The following is an 18,691-nucleotide window of genomic DNA, read 5'->3' as shown; positions in this document are numbered from 1 at the left end:
TAATCGAGCTTCAGTCTGACAGTGGCCTGAAATCAAGGTTTCAGGATGTTGAAATTGAGGACTTCTACCCTCTACTGCCCCCTGACTCAATGCCAGAGCTCCGACTTCATGCTGCCCGTATTCTATCCATGTTCGGGAGCACCTATCTTTGTGAACAGATATTTTCAATAATGAATCTGAACAAAAACAAGCACAGATCACGCATTACCGATGACAACCTCCATGCTGTTTTGCGGGTTGCTACAGCCCAAGAAATAAAACCGAACATTGACTCATTGATCCGGGGAAAACGGTGTCAGACATCTAGCCAGAAAACAAAACAATGAGCATTTTAGGTACATTCCAATATTACTGTTTTGCTTGATACCAATATTACTGTTTTGCTTGATAGCATGTGAGTTGGTTAACAGCACTGTTAAGGAAAAGATTGTTCCACTCATTTTAAATTCACATTTCTGGTTAACATTGTCAGTTTATGACTGTTCAGTAAACCATTCGGCCTGCGATTTAGGCTGGATTTTAGATTTTGGCCCCTTCTCTGATTGAGTTCGACACCCCTGGTAAGTGGTCGAAAATAAAAAGATCCTTGTAACTCATCGTTTTCTTAAGTGCTTCCCTCCAACCCCCCCCCCCCCCCCCCCGCAATTTCTTTTTGCATAGTAAGTAAAACTACTATCCAAGCCACCCAAATGCAAGCCTCCAAGGCCTTCTTGATTCTTAATCTTTTCCTTTATTAGCATATCTGAAGCTTGTCCTTCTCTCTGCAAGCTGCTACACCTCGCCTTAAGCTGGGCCACCAGCATAGCATCCTGAGGGTCCCACTTCCTCCTTTTCCCCTCCCGCCTGCTGCTGCTCAGCTCACATCCCATCGTCACCTCAGCTAAAACAGAACCTAAAAAGTTCCCCATCGCTCAGGAAACACAGAGCCAGATATTCTAGATCATCTGCAACCTGGCACCAAGGTACCCCTCCGAGTTTACTGCCCTCTGCGCCTGTGGTCTTCTCTGGGACGGGGTCTGCATCCCAGCAGATGGAACTACTTCCCATACACTCTGGAGAGCTCCTCTTCCCCACCTCCACATGGCCAAGCCCTCCCATCATGTCCTCTTCGGAGCCTTCCCTCACCTCCCTGAAGAAAAATATTATAATTTGCCTTTCTCTGAACTCTCACAGCCCATCCTTCATACCCTTACAGGATCTATAACACAAGATTCTAAGTGATTTGTGTGACTGCCTTAGACTCCCCTCTAATCTGTAAATATTTTAAGGACATCAAACAGTTCTAATCAACTTTGTTTCTCTCATCACCTCTACCAGATTGCTTTTGTGCATGTTAGGTACTTCATATTTGTTCACCGACTGAAGCAGGAAAATGGGATGAAGTATTATGCAATTAATGTATATAGGTATGTCACAGTGTTTTCAATATGGCCAACATGGGAAGATATTTACAATATATGGTTAGATGAGAAAAGCAGGTATTAAAATCCTCTGTATGGCATAATCCTATTAAAACATGTTAATATATCTACACACAAAAACAGAAAAGTTATCCGAAAGCTATGATGATTTTAACTTTTCCTTGCACTTGCCTTTATTTTTTCCTATAGTGAACACTGATTCACTGTGCTCAAAATCACTTTTATCAAATGATTTAGCAATTTCATCTCTAGAAACTTTATACTGAAGATGTACAAAAAAAAAATATAGAAGGATAATCCCTATTTCCATGGGTAAAGGAATAAAAAGAGGTGACTATCACAGAGTGCCAGTAAGAAACAGATGTGGTGAGTCTGGTACATTTATCAAAGAAATTTCCCGCAGCCATTCAGAGTGTTGATGTAGGTGGACATTTATTAACATAGAAAGATGAGCATAATGTGTTAATGAGTTTTAAAAATAGCTGTAAAGATTAAGATTACATGAAAATAAAACTAATAAAAAATTAATAAAAATAGGTTATATAAAATAGTATAAAGAAAAAAACCCATTTTGGTAAATAATTATATTTATATGAACGCATATTAGAAAAAGTCTGGAAGGATACACAACAAACCTATTTAACACTGCTTTTATAAGGCTAAAGAATTATGGGTTTTATAATCTTTTCTTCTTTGTGTCTCTATTTTCTAAACTATGCATTAGAAACATAAGCTACTAATACAACCACAAAATTAAAATCTATACACAATAACGTCGCATGATAAGAATTTGATCACAACATTCTTGAAAAGAAAAGCTTTGAAATCCCTTACCTTAGATCCTTAGGAGAAATTTAAGTACAAGGAGAAATATAAGTACTGATTGCATTTTGAGGCAATCGGAAGAAAAAGAAACATGATAAATCTGATCTTGTCAAACTCCATTGTCCATAGGTTCACCTGGGGTATTTGTTACAATGCTGATGCCCAGGCACTTGCTGCCAGAAAATCATTCTATTGGGCATTTCTTATCCCCTCTCTCTCCCCAACCTACACACACACACACACACACACTGACCCATTATTCCCAAGAGATTTTAATGCAGATGGCCCACTTTGGAAACTACTAGTTTAAAACAATACTGTAATAAAAAAAATAAATAAATAAATAAATAAAAGGTAGAGGGAGTAAAAATGTTCAATGTGAGAAATTATGAATTCTGAAGGCCAGGAAGATTCAGTGACTTGAAGTCCCATTTTGTAATTCTGTGAACAGCACTTTGTCCCCTAATCAAAGACACAATGGTCCCTCCTCTAGCTCTGAAGGTACCTCCTGATAATTCCTTCACAAACCCACCTCCCTCCTCGGCACCCACATACAATATTGAATGCAGCTCTCCAAATATTATTTAGTGCCCCATAACCTGATGTGTCTCCCAGCGGCAAATATGTCTAAAACGCCTTTGACTTATTTTAAGCAAATAAACAAAACAGGGGATTTATCATCATTTATCTTCATCCCTCCTCCAAGTACATTCATCATTACTTTGAAATTACTACAGTAACCTCTAAAGTCTCCATGGTAAATCTCCAAGGTCAGAACATTTCTTTCTAGAGAAACACCTTCAATAAGCATGTTCATAATTAAAAACAGCGATTTTTAACATGCAAATATACAGTAATCATTACTATTATTATTATGGAAATCTTAAACATTAAAAAGTAGATGGTGTAAGAAATCCCTGTGTTCATTTAGCGCTGGAGCAGCAGCTGGAAAGGCGCCAGAGACATTGAGGGAGAAACAGAACTGTCTGGCTTTGGGGGGAGGGTTGGGAGGGCAGCTTTGTCCCAGACAGAACCACTGGCACAAGCCATTGTTCCTTTGCCGAGCCCTCCCCCTACAGAGCTGGCAGGAGGGCACCATGTCCGAGTCTCTTTTAACCTGCCTAACACTGTTAACCCTGTCTTGGTGAGACCATGCCCCACCCAACTTGTGGGCCCACCAAGCCAGTTCCAGTGGCTTTTCCATACAAATTGGCCTGTCTTGGTTCATATGCTACAGACTTTCTTAACATCTCTCAAGGGTTCACAACCCCCCCCATAAAGCAGCATCTGGCTCTGGAGTGCCCCAAAGCTCTTGCTAAATAGCTCCAGGCCTGGCATGCTGGCAGCCAGCCTCAGTTCATGGTTTGGCCTTACCTGGGCACCTCCAAGCCTAGCACATGTAGTAGCCATCTGCAGATCGCTTTGTAGCTCATGCCAGATGGTTCCAGGCAGGGCACAGGAAGCGGCTGACCTTGGCCTGCGCCTCTTGGGAGACCGGAGACAGCACTCCTGGTGGACAGCTCCAGACCATGCTGAAGTACCACTCTACCACCTCCATGAGCGACACATTCAAGGGGCAGACTCCAAAAGGGAGGACTAGTTGGGAGCCAGAGCTCAGCTGAAGTGAGCCCTTCTCTGTGGCATGCCAGCAGCAATCAAGGCTCAACTACAACGGGAGAATGCATACAGCCCACATGAGGTGGGGAGTTGTGGGACACAAGTGGCGTTCCTACTTAGGGTGACCAAGAAGGCTACCCCATTGGGCATATAGTTCCCATAAGACTCTTAGCTGGTTCCTCAACAGTAAAACTTTACAGGCCAGAGGGGATTAGCACGAAATATTCAAAGTGATGAAAAGCAAGGACCTACAACCAAGATTACTCTACCCAGCAAAGCTATCATTTAGAACGGGACAGATAAAGAACAGCTCAGTCAAGAAAAAGGTAAAGGAGTTCACCACTACCAAACTAATATTACATGAAATATTAAAGGGTCTTCTTTAAGAAGAAAAAGGATAAAAATATGAATAAAATGACAATACCACCCTATCAACAATTACTTTAAATGCAAATGGATTAAATGCTCCAATCCAAAGATATATGGTGGCTGAATGGATAACAAAACAAGATCCTTACATATGCTGCCTACAAGAGACCCACTTCAGTATAAAAACTCAAAGTAAAGAGATAGAACTAGATATTTCATAAAAATGGATACAAACAAACAAACAAACAAACAAAAGCTGAGGTAGCAATACTTAGACCAGACAAAACATACTTTAAAACAAAGGCTATAACAAGAGACAACAAAGGATCTAGCAAGTCCACTGCTGGGTATTTATCCAAAGAATCCCCAAACACTAAATCGAAAAGACATCTATATGTTCTCTGAAGCATTATTTACAATAGCCAAGATAGGGAAGCAGACTAAGTTTCCAACAATAGGTGAATGGATAAAGAAGTTGTGCATATATATAATGAAATAGGACTCAGTCATAAAAATAAAAAAATAAAAAAATTAAAAAAAAAAGGAAAAAAGGAAAGAAATCTTGCCATTTGCAATAACATGAATACACCTAGAGGGCATTGTACTGTCCAAACAAATGAAGGCAAATGCCATATGATTTCACTTATATATGGAACCTAAACAAAGTATATAAGCAGAAACATTAGATCCGAAGAACACATTGTCATTTCCCAGATAGGAGAGGATTTGGGTGGGGCTAGGTGAAAAAGTGAAGGGATTAGGAAGTACAAATTGGGAGTTACAGCATAGTTTAGTGGATGTAAAGTATAGTGTAGGGAACATAGTCAATAATACTGTAACAATTATGTATGGGGTTAGATGTGTACTAGATTTATTGAGGGTGATCATACTTCATAAGATACATAATAAATGTCTAATCACTGGTTTGTACATCTAAAACTAATATAATATTGTACATCAAACTGCAATTGAAAAATAAAAAAAATGATTAAAAAAAAAAGAAAGGAGTCCTTGTGTTCACATCACCAGCTCCAACAATGATCAGAGCTATATGTCTCATCTTTACTTCCTCCACCCACTCAGAATTATTCTGAAGCAAGAGCTAGAGAGCCTATCACTTTGCATCCATAAATATTTTAGTATATAATCCTAAGACAAAAAGAAAATGCTAGAACTATCAAACCTAAAAATAAATAAATAAATAAATAAATAAATAATAAATAAATAAAAAATAGGATAATATCTTAAAATTACCACATTATCTGGTCAGTATTCAAATCTGTCCAATAGTCTCTTGAAAATTTCTAATAGTGTTTAAATCAGAATACCAGTCCTATACTTCCATTGGCTGCTATGTTTTTTAAGTCTTTTAATCCACTGGTTCTCTTTCCTTTTAAATACAGCTTTCAAAAAATGTTTTAAAATTGAAGTATTTATATACAATAGAATGAAAAAATTTAAGTGTAGAGTTGGTGAGTTTTGGTAAATGCCCATGTAACCACTCCCCAAATTAAAACACAGAACTTCCAACCACCCAGTAAACCCACAAGTCCTCATCTTACACAGCTTAGCTTTGTAAACTAGGGCTTTTTAAGGCTTCTCCAATCAAGATCCAACTGCTCAAGCAGGCATTTGAGGATACTTCTTGATGAGTGTGGATAAATTCTTCTTGCCTGTGGGATTTTTTTTCTTCCTGTTCAGCTACTACCGTCTACTCATTCAGAGTGGTCTAGTGACTTAATGACTCCCATTTTGGTGACCTTCTCTACTAGATTGTTCTACAGGCTTGCAATTTCAGCTGCCTTTGCCAGTAAATTCTATCCATACTCTAATCAAGACTTGGCCCCAATTCTTTTCTCCTCTATGGCTTTTTCCTATGACACCATTCCACTGACACCTCCTTTTCCCTCCTCCTTGTCCTGACTAAAATATATCCTGCCCTGTTTTCTCTGTTTCATGTGAGTCTCCTCCTGGAGAATGTAAGCTTGAGTCCCTGGGTGCCATGTTCATATCTGATGTGCTCTTCGGTGCTTAAAAATAGCCCTGCACAACAGAAAGCCTTTGGTAAGCGCCTATGTTAATTCAACGGAAAGTCCCGAGGATTCTGTTTGGGCTGACGAGTGAGGCAAAGAACAACATTAAATATTAAACTAATTCTCATTCACTGAAATCAGAGGGGACTTGTCACCTTTGTTGACAGAAAATGTGTTTCAGATGGTACTGACACTCTGGCTGATCTTAAAGGGCCACAAACAGCAGTGTGGACTCGTAAGACCCATCGTAGCTATAGGGCACATGTAAGATCATGCATGCACTAGCATGAAGCTGTGACAGTTGACGACTGTGTTTAAGTAAAACTCAGGGAAAGTGCAGCGGAGAAAGCCAGAAATAAAGCGGCCAAGAAAACTCAACGGCCTCAACCTCAGCGCCTTTTAAAATCACCAGAGTTGGAGGTGGCACTTTAAAAAATACAGATGCAATGAACTATCCGCAGGTGGGCCTAAAGATCAGTTAGTTTGTTTTTAACAGGCCCCCCCCAAGTGGTTCCAATGAGCATCCAGGGCTGAGAAACAAAACTCGACTGCTAACCACAAGAGTTTATAGACTTCCATCTGGTTTCAATCCATTAACTTGGGTCATGTGAATTCTTAGGAATTACTGGTAATTTAGTAATTTACAGGCTTGGACCCCAAATGGTAGGAACCCCTGACAAGCAGTAAATACTACCCAAGCCATACGGGCAAAACAACAAACAGGAGTAACACGAAGCCCCCTCAGAATTCTGGCCTAGATGCTCCAAACTCCCACCAGGTGGCAATGGTTTTCACCTGGGGAGTGAGTGAGCTGGGGGGTGGGCAACTTTGGTCATGAATTCAAAATTGGCACCAAGGCCAATAAAGCACAAGCCTCATTTTATGACTTGACCAGATGTGATGACTAAGAGAGCAAGTGACGAAAATAGGATTTTTTCCCCCCTCGAAAATAAGAACCACTTGGAAACATTAACTCTCATTCTCAAGTGTACTTAGTGATTAATATATGGATAGTGATGCAAACTATCATGAAAAATAAGCAACCTGAAAACATTTTTTTAAACTTTATTTAGAAATGTTAAAAGCAAATTTATATGGTAAGAAAAATCATTCAATGAGAAATAGAACTGGAGGAGTTTTAAAGAGATCACCTTCTCCAGTTTCCTCCGAGATGTTTATTTACACAGAATGGGTATCTGTGTGGAAAGAGCAGTGCTTCTCCATCTGTTAATTTTTTATTTTTTTTTAATTTTACTAAAATAGATTTTAAAAGTTGCTCTGTTCACACATTCCAGCTCTTCTGGCATGTTAACTCATATTTTTATTTACAATGTTGAGTGCTTCCTGAAAACATAACTAGGGACAACTAACCATGTTACGGTGCCAATTTTGAGCCAGACACTGTGATATGATTTTTAAGGAACACTTAGCTTACTTGTCAAGAAGAGCTAGGACTGAAATTTCTGAATCATTACGGAGGCCGCTCAATGATTTAGGTATTTTCACAAAGTATAAGAATTCAAAGGGATTTGAAATAGTACTTCTAGTTTTTTCAAGAAGGAAAGAGCTTGCACATGAATTCACCCTTGTCAGCCCACATGTGGGTTTGGGGAACAGACAGAGATTATCTATGAAGGATCACCTATTTTGGGTACCTTTTATGACTTTTTTTTGGGGGGGGGGGGGGAAGGGGAGTATATAGCTTTGGTGGAGAAGGGACAGAAGGGACAATCCCTTCCCATTTCCAGGATCACCTCTCAAGCACTGGCTGAATGCCACTACAGGTGGTCACCAACATAAACAGTCAACTAGGACTGGCGATTAAAAACTTACATGGCCAGAGCTGCAGTTTAATAATAATTTCCAGGGCCACTTTATTTTCTTGAGAAAATGCCAGACAGCTGATATGAATGTATCTAAAAGTGGGTACTCAGAAATTAAAATGTTAAAGTAGGTTAAGAATCAGATCCTTCCTCACCACAACCCCACCCACGTCTAATTACACACCATCCCAAGGCAACTCAGAAAGCCCACACTCACAAGCTGCAGTGGCTGAATCTGGGTTGAGCAGATGTGCTCTCTGTTCCTCAGACACAGAGAATGTCCTCCTCTGCTCCCGAAGCGCACCCCTCCCCTGCCTCAGAGAGCTGGATGCCAGCTGAACAGTTCCAGCACTGTGTATGTGCACACTATTTGGGGGCTAACATATACCGCCCGGGGTAGTCACTTCTCTCTTTGTTGCAGTGGCCATACTTTGCATACAGTCGACACTGACTGCATAACTATCAATGGACCGCAAAGGAGAAGGGTACGGAGCAGACTTGAGACATCTTTATTGAGATATGAGTGACTTACTGTTTAGAAGAAGAATAAACAGCAGTAGCCATCATGCCCACTCAACGATCCCCTTTGTCATTTATGAATGGACGTCAGTAATTCAAAACCATTTTGTTCTCACAAACCACTAATCTCTGTGCTATAGCCAGAAATGATCTGCACATTTTAGGATTCGTTATGAGTATATGAGTGGGCGTCAAAGTAAACCTGCATCTTTTCCCCAGGCGGCACGTGCATTTCACTAGTACCCACTGAACACGATAAAGCATCAGTTTAAAAACCAGGAGGTCACGGTTTGATTGCCACTCAGGCCTGGGTTTGCAGGCTCCCTCCCAGTAAGGGGCATGCAGGAGGCAGCCCATCAATGATTTTCTCTCATCACTGATGTTTCTATCTCTCCCTCTCTGAAATCAATAAAATATATATTTAAAAAAAAAATATATATATATACACATATGTTTTTTTTTTTTTTAAGAGGAAGGTTTTGAAATGAGTGTCAGTCAAAGGGCTCACAAACAGGGTGAACAGATTTTAAACTCTGTGAAAGATTTTTTCTCAGGACTGGAGTACTTTTTCCCAAGGTCTGAAACCGATCTGAAATTTAAATATTTCTCAGGGTCATTATCCCCTTTGAGACTCTGATGAAAATTATGCACTTCCTTCACAAAAACTCCACACACACACAAAGCTATGGATCCCAGGTTAAGAAGCCTCACTCCAAGGCTGTTTATTCCAACACTATTTCCCCTGAAATAGGGCCTGGGGTGTGCTTGTAGGGTTGGTGATGGTGGCGGTGGATGACAGTAGGAAACCCATGGATTTTGGAAACTTTCCCCAGCTGAATCTGATGGGCAGTCTGGTGAAGAGCTAGTTTCATATAAAAATTCTGCTGAAAGAGCCCCCTGCATGAAAAATCTAACGCATCCTTCTCACGACATAGAAGGACATGGGAGCCCAGGCTCCCCCTTTCCACAGGGATTCTCCCAGCTCCTGGGCAGAGGTGCCAGGAGCCAGCTGCCTACCTCATGACAGTACACACTGCAGGTGCCAGGAACACTCTGATGCTCTTATAGCATTGATTAAAAGACAATTATTATTATTATTATTATTATTATTATTATTATTATTATTTTATTTAAAAAAATAGGTACCAGGACAAGTAACTGGTGATTATTTGAACGAGGAGAAAATTAACTAGAAATGGTATTTTTGTAACTATTTATTTCCCTGCTTTTGCTTTGGCTCACATCTCTGCCTACAAAACTGCTTTCACAGTTATGGGGATGACTTCAAGTTCACAAACTTTTTAACAAACCCCAGATAATGAAGAGTGCAAATGTGGAAGCTGATTGAAAACGCAGTTCTTGTGTGTGAGTGTGAGAGAGAAATTTTCTATAGCTCATGTGGCAGGCAGTTCAGTTCCGCCATTATAGATAGCTTTGCTCGTATTTCCTCAGAGACAGTTATAATATATTTAGAGTATTTGTAACTGCATGTCATTTGTCTAGAATTTTCTCTCCTGTTTCCTCTTCCAGAGAGAAAGAAGAAAAAAGAAAAGAAATATTAATCCACTCCTCAAAACAATCCAATTGATTTATAGGAAGCATAACCATCCTTTTCCTAAAGTTTCTTTGATAACAGAAACTTATTTTCTTTTCTTTTTAAAAAAATATATTTTATTGATTTTTGTACAGAGAGGAAGGGAGAGAGATAGAGAGTTAGAAACATCGATGAGAGAGAGTCATCTATCAGCTGCCTCCTGCACATCCCCTACTGGGGATATGCCCGCAACCAAGGTACATGCCCTTGACCGGAATCGAACCCGGGACCCTTCAGTCCCTAAGCTGACGCTCTATCCATTGAGCCAAACCGGTTTCGGCAGAAACTTATTTTCTTCTTAAAAATCTTAAAATTACAATTTCCTTATTACCTATTTAAAGAATACATGCAAGTTCAATTACTAAGAATTAAGAAGTATTTTATAGAATATCTTTGGTCAGCACCAAATTCAGGAAAAAATGTCTGTGATATGTTACGTGACAAATGCATAGAATGTGCAGGATTCAACTTTTGTTTAAAAAAGTATGCCTCTAAAATACAGTCCCACTCACATACACACTTATATACACCAAGCACACACAGGTTACTCCCTGAGGGTGTGAGGGAGAGGCTGTCATTCTTTATTTATGGTCTTCTGAACTGCTATTTGTTATGAGCATGTACTCGTTATAATTTTAAGAAAATGGTAGGCATTTAGGCATAATAATGCTGCTAAAAAATAATGCTCTTTTGCATACCAACAAGTTATACCATCAACTCTACAACCGTACGCAAGTTTAAGAGAATTTTCTAGACTGGACACTAATATACTTAATTTAATTTTGGCTTCGTTTTGGGCTTTCACACAGACTCTGAGTGAGCCTGAACTGAAAATTTATTCTTCCCACTTTGTATTTTCCCATTTTTATCTATATATATATTTTTTAATTTTGGTAAAACTGTTAGATGGGGAGGCATAATATAATTGGGGGAAGAAGGCAATGGCCAGCCAGAATAATGAAGATGAAAATTTGGATTTAAAAACAGAACATCACTTGTACAATTTCTGTTTGGCAATTGGTTCTACATCCACATTTATTTCCACTTCTGGAAGTACTAAAAGCAGTAACAGCAACGACGGCCAGCACTTATTGGGCATTCATATACTCCGTGCTGCAGGCTGTTCCACATGCTTTCCTCTTACTAACTCATTAAATCTTCATTTCAACCCTGTGAGGGCACGAAGACAAGTTGTCCTAGTGGCAGAGAAAGAATTTGAACCCAATGAATATCTGGCTTTGGAGCCCAAACTTAATAGCTCCTTCGCACTGAAGTATTAGGCTGACATAACATACATAATCACTTATATGATCTTTTTGGTAGATGTCAAACCCAAATTCCCTATCATTTTATTTGGGAGAGAAAGTCTGAAATGAATACCTTCCTATAAGTCCAGTATGCCTTTTGGTACAGCAATGCATGAAACACTGTGTGTGAGCAGTGCTGTCTATTACATGGTGTGCACAGTAAACCACAGGGCATTCTGACACATCTTTAATCTTCACAGCTTGCAAGTACCGACACTCTCCCTAGACCACATGTGTCAAACACAAGGCCCGCGGGCCAAATCCGTCCCGCCAGGCCTTGCAATGTGGCCCGCACCGCGCTGTCATCACTGCGCTCCGCTGCGTTTCCATCACAATGACAGTTTATGACTGTTCAGTAAACCATTCGGCCCGCGATTTAGGCTGGATTTTAGATTTTGGCCCCTTCTCTGATTTGAGTTCGACACCCCTACCCTAGACCATGGATCAAGCTGCTTTCATTTTTCAGTTCATGTAACAAAACATTTCACATTCTGGGTTGAGTTCCTAACCAAATTCCTTCTTCATTGGAACTTTAAAAGCAAGACGCTTAAAACACAAATGTGATGTGGGGATTACAGAAATACTTTGAAGTTGTTCCTGTGTGTTCTGAGAGAGAGCTGCCACTATGACCCAACAAGTGTTACTGAATATATTTATACTCTGTTCGCCAATGCTGTGGCGCTTGTGCATTTTAGCCGATGAATTAGGTATTCCTGTGCAGGGTCACATCTAAACAGAGACGTGTGGAACACCGCTGTGACTGGAAATAGACCAAAACACACTGTCACATAGCCAGACACAACTCTCTTCCCCCTCTTGCTGCTCAGGGTGTCAGACAAAGATTACTCCAATGGCTCAGCTGAATATTTTTGGCAAGAATGTGAAATGGAAGCCCCCGTTTGGGGAGGAGGGAGGAAGGCTGGCAGGAAAACGCCTTTATAATGGATGATCTACTGTGCCATCTGTGTCTGGAGTGTATTTAAGGGTTTTATTTTGACTTCAACATCTGACATCATGATTTTTAAAAAAGAAGTGGAAACAGACATATTATTAGCTACTTAAGACTCTTGCTTCAGTCCACATATCATTTTAATCCTGTTTACTCTAAAATGACTCCCCTGGACATTTATGAGACTCCTTTGATTCTAAAAGGCAAAAACGCACACATCAGCTGTCATGGTCACGTCCGTTTTTTCTCCTACAATAAACTGTCTGTTCCCCAGCACAGTTACGAAAAGCTAATATTGATTCAGCATTGAAAGTGGAAACCTAGGGAGACATAAAAGATATTTCAGTTCATTTCAGCTACTACTCCTCTTTAGGCCAGTGGTCGGCAAACTGCGGCTCGTGAGCCACATGCAGCTCGAGAGCCGTGGTTTGCTGCTCTGTTGACTAACGCGTTTGCCGACCACTGCTGTAGTCTATAGAGAGAAACAGAAAGACTTTGAAATTCTTGTTAATGGCTTACTTACAGGTAAGTCTAAAATACTGGGCATTTTCACATAACAATTAGATTTAATGCATATTAGGGCCCTGACCGGGTAGCTCAGTTGGTTAGAGTGTCATCCCGATACATCAAGGTTGCAGGTTTGATCCCCGGTCAGGGCACATACAAGAGTCAATGAATGAATAAATAAGTGGAACAACACATCGATGTTTCTCTTTCTCCATTTTCCTCACTCTTTAAAAACCATCAATGAAAATAAGTTTAAATTTCATCTACATCACACAAATCACACGAAGCATTTACAGTCGTTCTGCATGTCGCCTTTGGCCAGAGTTGAGGATAGGCTTGCAGTGGCCTCCCGAACCTCACACTGCAGGTTAGCACGTCAACAAAGGAAACCACATTCGACATGCTACCAGCACAACCACCCGGACAACAGCAGTGGCCCTGTGCTCCCCGCATGCCAGGGATCAACACGCTGACAACCTTCTAGGATGGGAGCCCTTCCGGTCCCCCTTTTACAATGCCCTGCACAGAAGGCGGACTTTGCTTCCCCAGGTCACGCTGGCTCGTGAGACCAGGACAGCCTGAATGAAGGCCCATCCTGAGAGGGTACTAGCACACTTCGCGAGACACGCCACTTTAATAACAAGAGAAGCCATTTTAGTGAGGCTTCCAGGGAAATATTGTATGTCATGAAACCTTCCAGGCTAATTTCTCAATTATTAACTTCAATTAAAAAAAAAAAATCAGGGGGTGAGCAGGAATCCCAATGAAGAAAAGGGCAAGGATGAGGAAGACAAAAACTGTAAGCACCGATCAAAACAACACAGTGGGCTAGGGCACCCTTCTCTCCGAGTCTCGGCTTCTCAGAGAGGCCTTCCTGGGCCACCCCATCTCACACAGCCCCCACTCAGACCACCGCCCCTCACTATTCCTACACCTGGAGTTCTTTTCTTCATAGCACGTACCACCACCTGATACCGTTTAGGTCTACTGTTTATGTGCCTCCGACTGGAATGTCAGGACAGGAGCTGACACCTACGCCTGAAACAGAGCTGGAATTCAATCATTATTTGCTGGATTAATATGAATTAATGGAGTCTCCTTCCCCTCACAGGAAGTTTTAATCGACATTTTCTACCAGTATTTTTTTTTTAATCAATAATATACTGGTTAAAAAAAATAATAATACACTGGTAATTTGGGTTACAAACATGAAAGGACCTTTTGGTAAGCCTGGCCTAAATTAAATGAGCAAGTAAATAAATAAATAACCGGGAGACATCATATCAAACTAGCAGTCCCAGGAGAGAGAACCCCTAGGCCAGCCAGCATTCGTTTGCTTTTCTTCTTCTAGCCTCAGTCCTCAGGCAGAGGCCGAAGAAAGCTACCGGTCACAATGAGAAACAGCAGATTTAAACCACGGTTTTCAATCATTCTACCAAATCACCACTCCAAGGGTTCTCACCATTTTGAAATGTGTTCTAGAAACACAGTCCCCACCCTTCCTCACCCCCAGGTCCCGCTACCTACCGGCGGCTTTACCCAGACTCGTCTTGGGGAAGTCGGGGTTCCTCAGCTCCTCGGTGCTCGCAGACTTCATGACGGAATTGATGGACGACAGGGTGCTGATGAGCTGCGAGTTGAGAGAGCCAATCTGCGAGTGGGGCTCCCCAAACGCTTCCGCCAGCTCGCTGTAGTTCTCGGCCAGCAGCGTCTGCTGCTCCACCAGCAGCTTCTGGACGCGCTCGATGTAGTGATCCAGGCCGGCCACCATCCCGGAAGGAGCCTGGGGATAGGGGCCCTCCGACAACTCCCCTACGGGCTCATCCCCGACACCTACGCTCCTCCTGCTGGCCGTCAGCCCCACGGTCAACGGGGGCGGCCCGCAGGCGATGGTCCGCATCTTGAGACCCACCAGGTAGTTGTCGTGGATACTGATCTGGCCCACGCCGGACTCTTTGGTCTTCACGGCCGAGGGCCTGTCCAGCCCAGAGCCGCCCGAGAGCACCGTGCCCACTCCGACGGACCGCGTCTTGGCGGAGGGGTTCACGTCCTTGACGCGGCCTTCTCCGACCGCCACGGTCCGCGTCTCCACGCTCCCCGTGCTGGTCTGCTTGTCCGATGTGCTGAGGGAGGAGGTGTTGGTGCAGGACTCGACGAGGGCGGCCGCCTCGGTGCTGGTGGACCGGCTCGCCTGCTCCACGGCCGTGCTGGTGTGCCGGCTGGCGGTGCGGGGCACGGCCATGACGGCGGCTTCCGCCCGGGCCGCGGGCTCCGTGCTCACGCCCCGGGAGGCGCGCTCCTTGGGCGGGCAGACGATCACGTCGACGGAACAGTCCCCGCAGCCGATGGACCGCACGTCCTTGAGGTTCAGGTGGGTCTTGAGCAGCGCCAGGTCGTTCACCGATTCCTCCGTGTTGCTGCCCGTTTCGCAGACGCTGATCTCCGCCCCCGCGCCCTTGTCGCACGTCTCCACCGCCCTCCCCGTGCCCTGGTCACGCGTTTCCACCCTCTCCTTCACAATCCACCAATGCATGGGCAGCTCGGGCCCCGTGGCTTTGTCCTCACACAGGGGCCGGCAGGAGGTGCCGACGCTGCTCGTCTGCACCGAGGTCCCCACGCACGCGTCGACCGCGTCCACGTGGCGGCCCACCATCTGGTCCCGCGTCTGCACCACGGCCTCCACCATCCTGCTGAAGACCAGCGGCTGGGCCATCGTGGCTTTGTCGGTTTTCTTCCTCGACCCGGCGGCCTGCAGCTCCTGCTTGAGCTTGGTCATCTCCCGGTCGTGGGTGGTTTCCTTGAGCTGCACTTCCAGGCGGTAGATCTTCTCCTTCAGGGCCTCTATGGTCTGCTGCTGCAGCTCAATCTCCCTGTCGGCTTCGGTGGTCACCCCGAGCATGGCCTCCGTCACGCCGACCCCGGAATCCCTCGTCTCCGTGACGGGGGTCCCCACGGCGGCGTCTCTCCGGGACCCGGGGCCCCTGCGGTACAGGACCACGTCGTGCATGTTCTCGTCGGCGCCCGCGGCCACGGACCGGCGCTCCGGAGGCCGGCCCTCCCCGTTCTCCCGGAGGAGGTGGTCCGAGGGGGCCTCGTAGCTGCTGCTCTGGATCTTCCGCTCCAGGGCCTGCATGTCGGCCGTGAGCTGCCGGAACTCCCTCACCCGCTGGGTGCTCTGCTCCACGCTCTCTATCTTCTCCTCCTCCTCCTCGTCGTCGATGTGCAGCTCCCCGCCTCTCCTCGGGCCCCGGGAGAGCCGGTCCAGCTGGGACGCGTTCCCGGCGCTGTAGGACCGCTTCCTCACCCCGCTGCTGAGGTCGCCCTGGGACGCGGCCCTCTGGTTCTGGCTTTTCAGCTGCGAGGCCAACTGCCTCTTCTCCTCTTGCAACACCGAGATCTTCACCTGGAGCACGGGGATTGTCCGGACCTGCTCCTCGAGCTCCTTCAGGCGCTTCAGGGCGATGGCCATCTGCTCCCGGATGTGCTGCAGGTGCACGGGGCTCACGTTGGTCACGGGCGTGGAGATCCCCGAGCTCAGGGGGCTGTGGCGGACAGAGCTCCCCATGGAAGAGGTGGTGGCCGCGGTGGCGGGGGCATAGCCACTGTAGTCCCCGTTGCCTTGGTAGCAGCCATTCTGAAGCTGGTGCATGACCGGATTATGGTTCCCGGAACTCATGAAGGAGGAGAGCGAGCCCGTGGAGCCCATGCCTCCGAAGCTGGCCAGCCTGGGCCTCCGGAAGTCGCCCGGGGTCGCCTGCATGGCGGCCCTCTCCTGCTCCAGCCTTCTCCGGGTCTCCATCAGCGTCTTGGTGACATGGAGGTTGTGCTTCGGGAGCTGCGGGGAGGGCGGTGGCAGCTGGCGACTCTCTGGGATGGCAAGGAAAGTGGGCGAGATGTCCAGTGGGGCGGGCAGCCTTGTGACGGGAGTGGATGTCGCCTGGCCCCTGGCTAGGAGGAAGCCGGGGCACTGCTTGTTGTCATTGCTGTTGGAAGAGGACAGGGACTCAGTGGAGGTCCACACGCCCTGCTGGCCGGGCGGGGGCCTGCTCTCCGCACATGGCACCGAGGGCTTCCGCCTCTTCTGGATGTTCAGTTTCTTGATGGTGTTTCCTTTCTGTATGTCGTCCACGTACTTGAGGAAATCCAAGTCTAGTTGATAACCGTAGGGAGTCTCCACGAAATAAGGGTCTTTCTGTTCCTTGTCATGGTCCCCGTTTAGAACATCGTCTGCTTTTCCTGAGGGAGAAAGAGAAGACACTTTTTTAATGCTATGTAATACACAAAACGGCAAAAGCTAATGTGTGTGTGTGTGTGTGTGTGTGTGTGTGTTAAGCTGGTATAATTTAACCAGGTAACTGCCACCATATTTTGAATTTAAGTTAAAAAGGTCTGCTGCTTGCATTTATAGACGCTTATGGTGTACAAATGGTTATGAGTTGAGAGACCTATGTTCGAATTCTGGATCTATAACTTTACAGCTGGGTGAGCTAATAAACCTTTGGGAACCTCAGTTACCTCTCATCCTGCACCACCACCCCACCCCCCCAAAGAAAAAAAATGAAAATGCTAGCATTTAACTCATAAAGCTGTTAAAACAATATAATGAGATAATGATTTTAAAGAGCCAAGAACATAGCCATTCCTTACTAAATAATTTTATTTTTTAAAAGAATCATTAAAAGACTTAAAAGCATTTCCAAGTAGATAATTTTTTGTTGTTGTATACAGCCCCTTGAAGTATGATAGCAGTCACTAACACTCCTATTTCATAAAGTACACTCTGAGGCACAAAAGGCAAAAAATAAAACACAACACACAAAACCCTTAGCATAACTGACCTAGTGCAGATTATGCGGCCTTACTGAACGGTGGCCCAGGGGTCCCAGTGCCCGATCACCTGCACAGGATCACAGCGGGCCTTGACTCCTTCCTCCCTGAGAGGGCTGAGGGAGGAGTGCCAGCAGCAGGGGTGCAAGAACGCAGAGCACACACTTCAACTCTGCCTTGTGTTTTTCCCCGTTTTAAAAACAAAGGCAAACCCTGTGCCAGCCAGAGGAAATAGTTTCTTCCAACTCTGACTTACTTCTTCTGGACAAAACCTCCACTGTCCCAAGAATACCTTGTTTTGTAGCTGTGGTGTAGGCAAACAGATGCAAAGGAGGATGGAAACAAGGGCAAGCCTCCGTCCAAACCCTGGATCATGTGGCATCTGGTAAATGCTACTTCTGCCTAAACCAGACACTTAGCAGAGGGAACACAAGTCCTTTTCAAGGCACACAGAGCTTTGTGGCTGGACCTGAGCTATGCATTTCAAGCTGAAAAGCAAGGCCATTTTTTTTTTGTTTGTTTAAGTCGCTGGATTTGCCTAGAGCTGTCATGAGAAGCGCTGCTGCCTTTTCGGAGCTTGTGGAAAGGACCCAAAAAGCACCGAGAGAAAACACAAGCCACGGGAACACAAGCCCTGCCTGGCTGCTGTACAGATGGGCCCAGAATGTCCAGCAGTTTGGGCTGCCGGCCTGCCCTTCCCCACCGCACCACTGATTCAACATTTCTACCCGATAAGGGAATGCTCTGAGCAATCCCCGGTTTGCCCTCTTTCCTCTGAAACACTGGAAAGAAAAGCACAACCAACAAGGTTGCCAAGCAGGGCAGAGTAAGAAGCTGTGTGCTCTTGGTGCCCCGATTTAAAAACAGTACCAGACTGCTCCAGCTGTTGGAACTCAGGCA

General features: G+C 44.6%; 1 protein-coding gene across 10 annotated transcripts in view; it reads right to left on the bottom strand.

The window, feature by feature from the left end:
- The window catches only part of KANK1 (KN motif and ankyrin repeat domains 1), a 181,263-nt gene that overhangs the window by 15,571 nt on the left and 147,001 nt on the right, over positions 1-18,691 (bottom strand). For all 10 annotated transcript variants that reach the window (XR_004987178.2, XM_045580150.1, XM_036433901.2 and 7 more), the window contains one exon: positions 14,492-17,200. Coding sequence is in view for 9 of the 10 variants with exons in the window: in XM_045580150.1 (XP_045436106.1) it covers positions 14,492-17,200 (2,709 nt within the window). In the remaining variant the exon portion in view is untranslated. The remainder of the gene's footprint in view (positions 1-14,491; positions 17,201-18,691) is intronic.

Source organism: Pipistrellus kuhlii, unplaced genomic scaffold, assembly GCF_014108245.1.
Source record: "Pipistrellus kuhlii isolate mPipKuh1 unplaced genomic scaffold, mPipKuh1.p scaffold_m20_p_12, whole genome shotgun sequence".
Classification (NCBI taxonomy): Eukaryota; Metazoa; Chordata; class Mammalia; order Chiroptera; family Vespertilionidae; genus Pipistrellus; species Pipistrellus kuhlii.
Note: the sequence above shows the minus strand (reverse complement) of the source record. Positions and strands in the feature narration are given on the sequence as shown.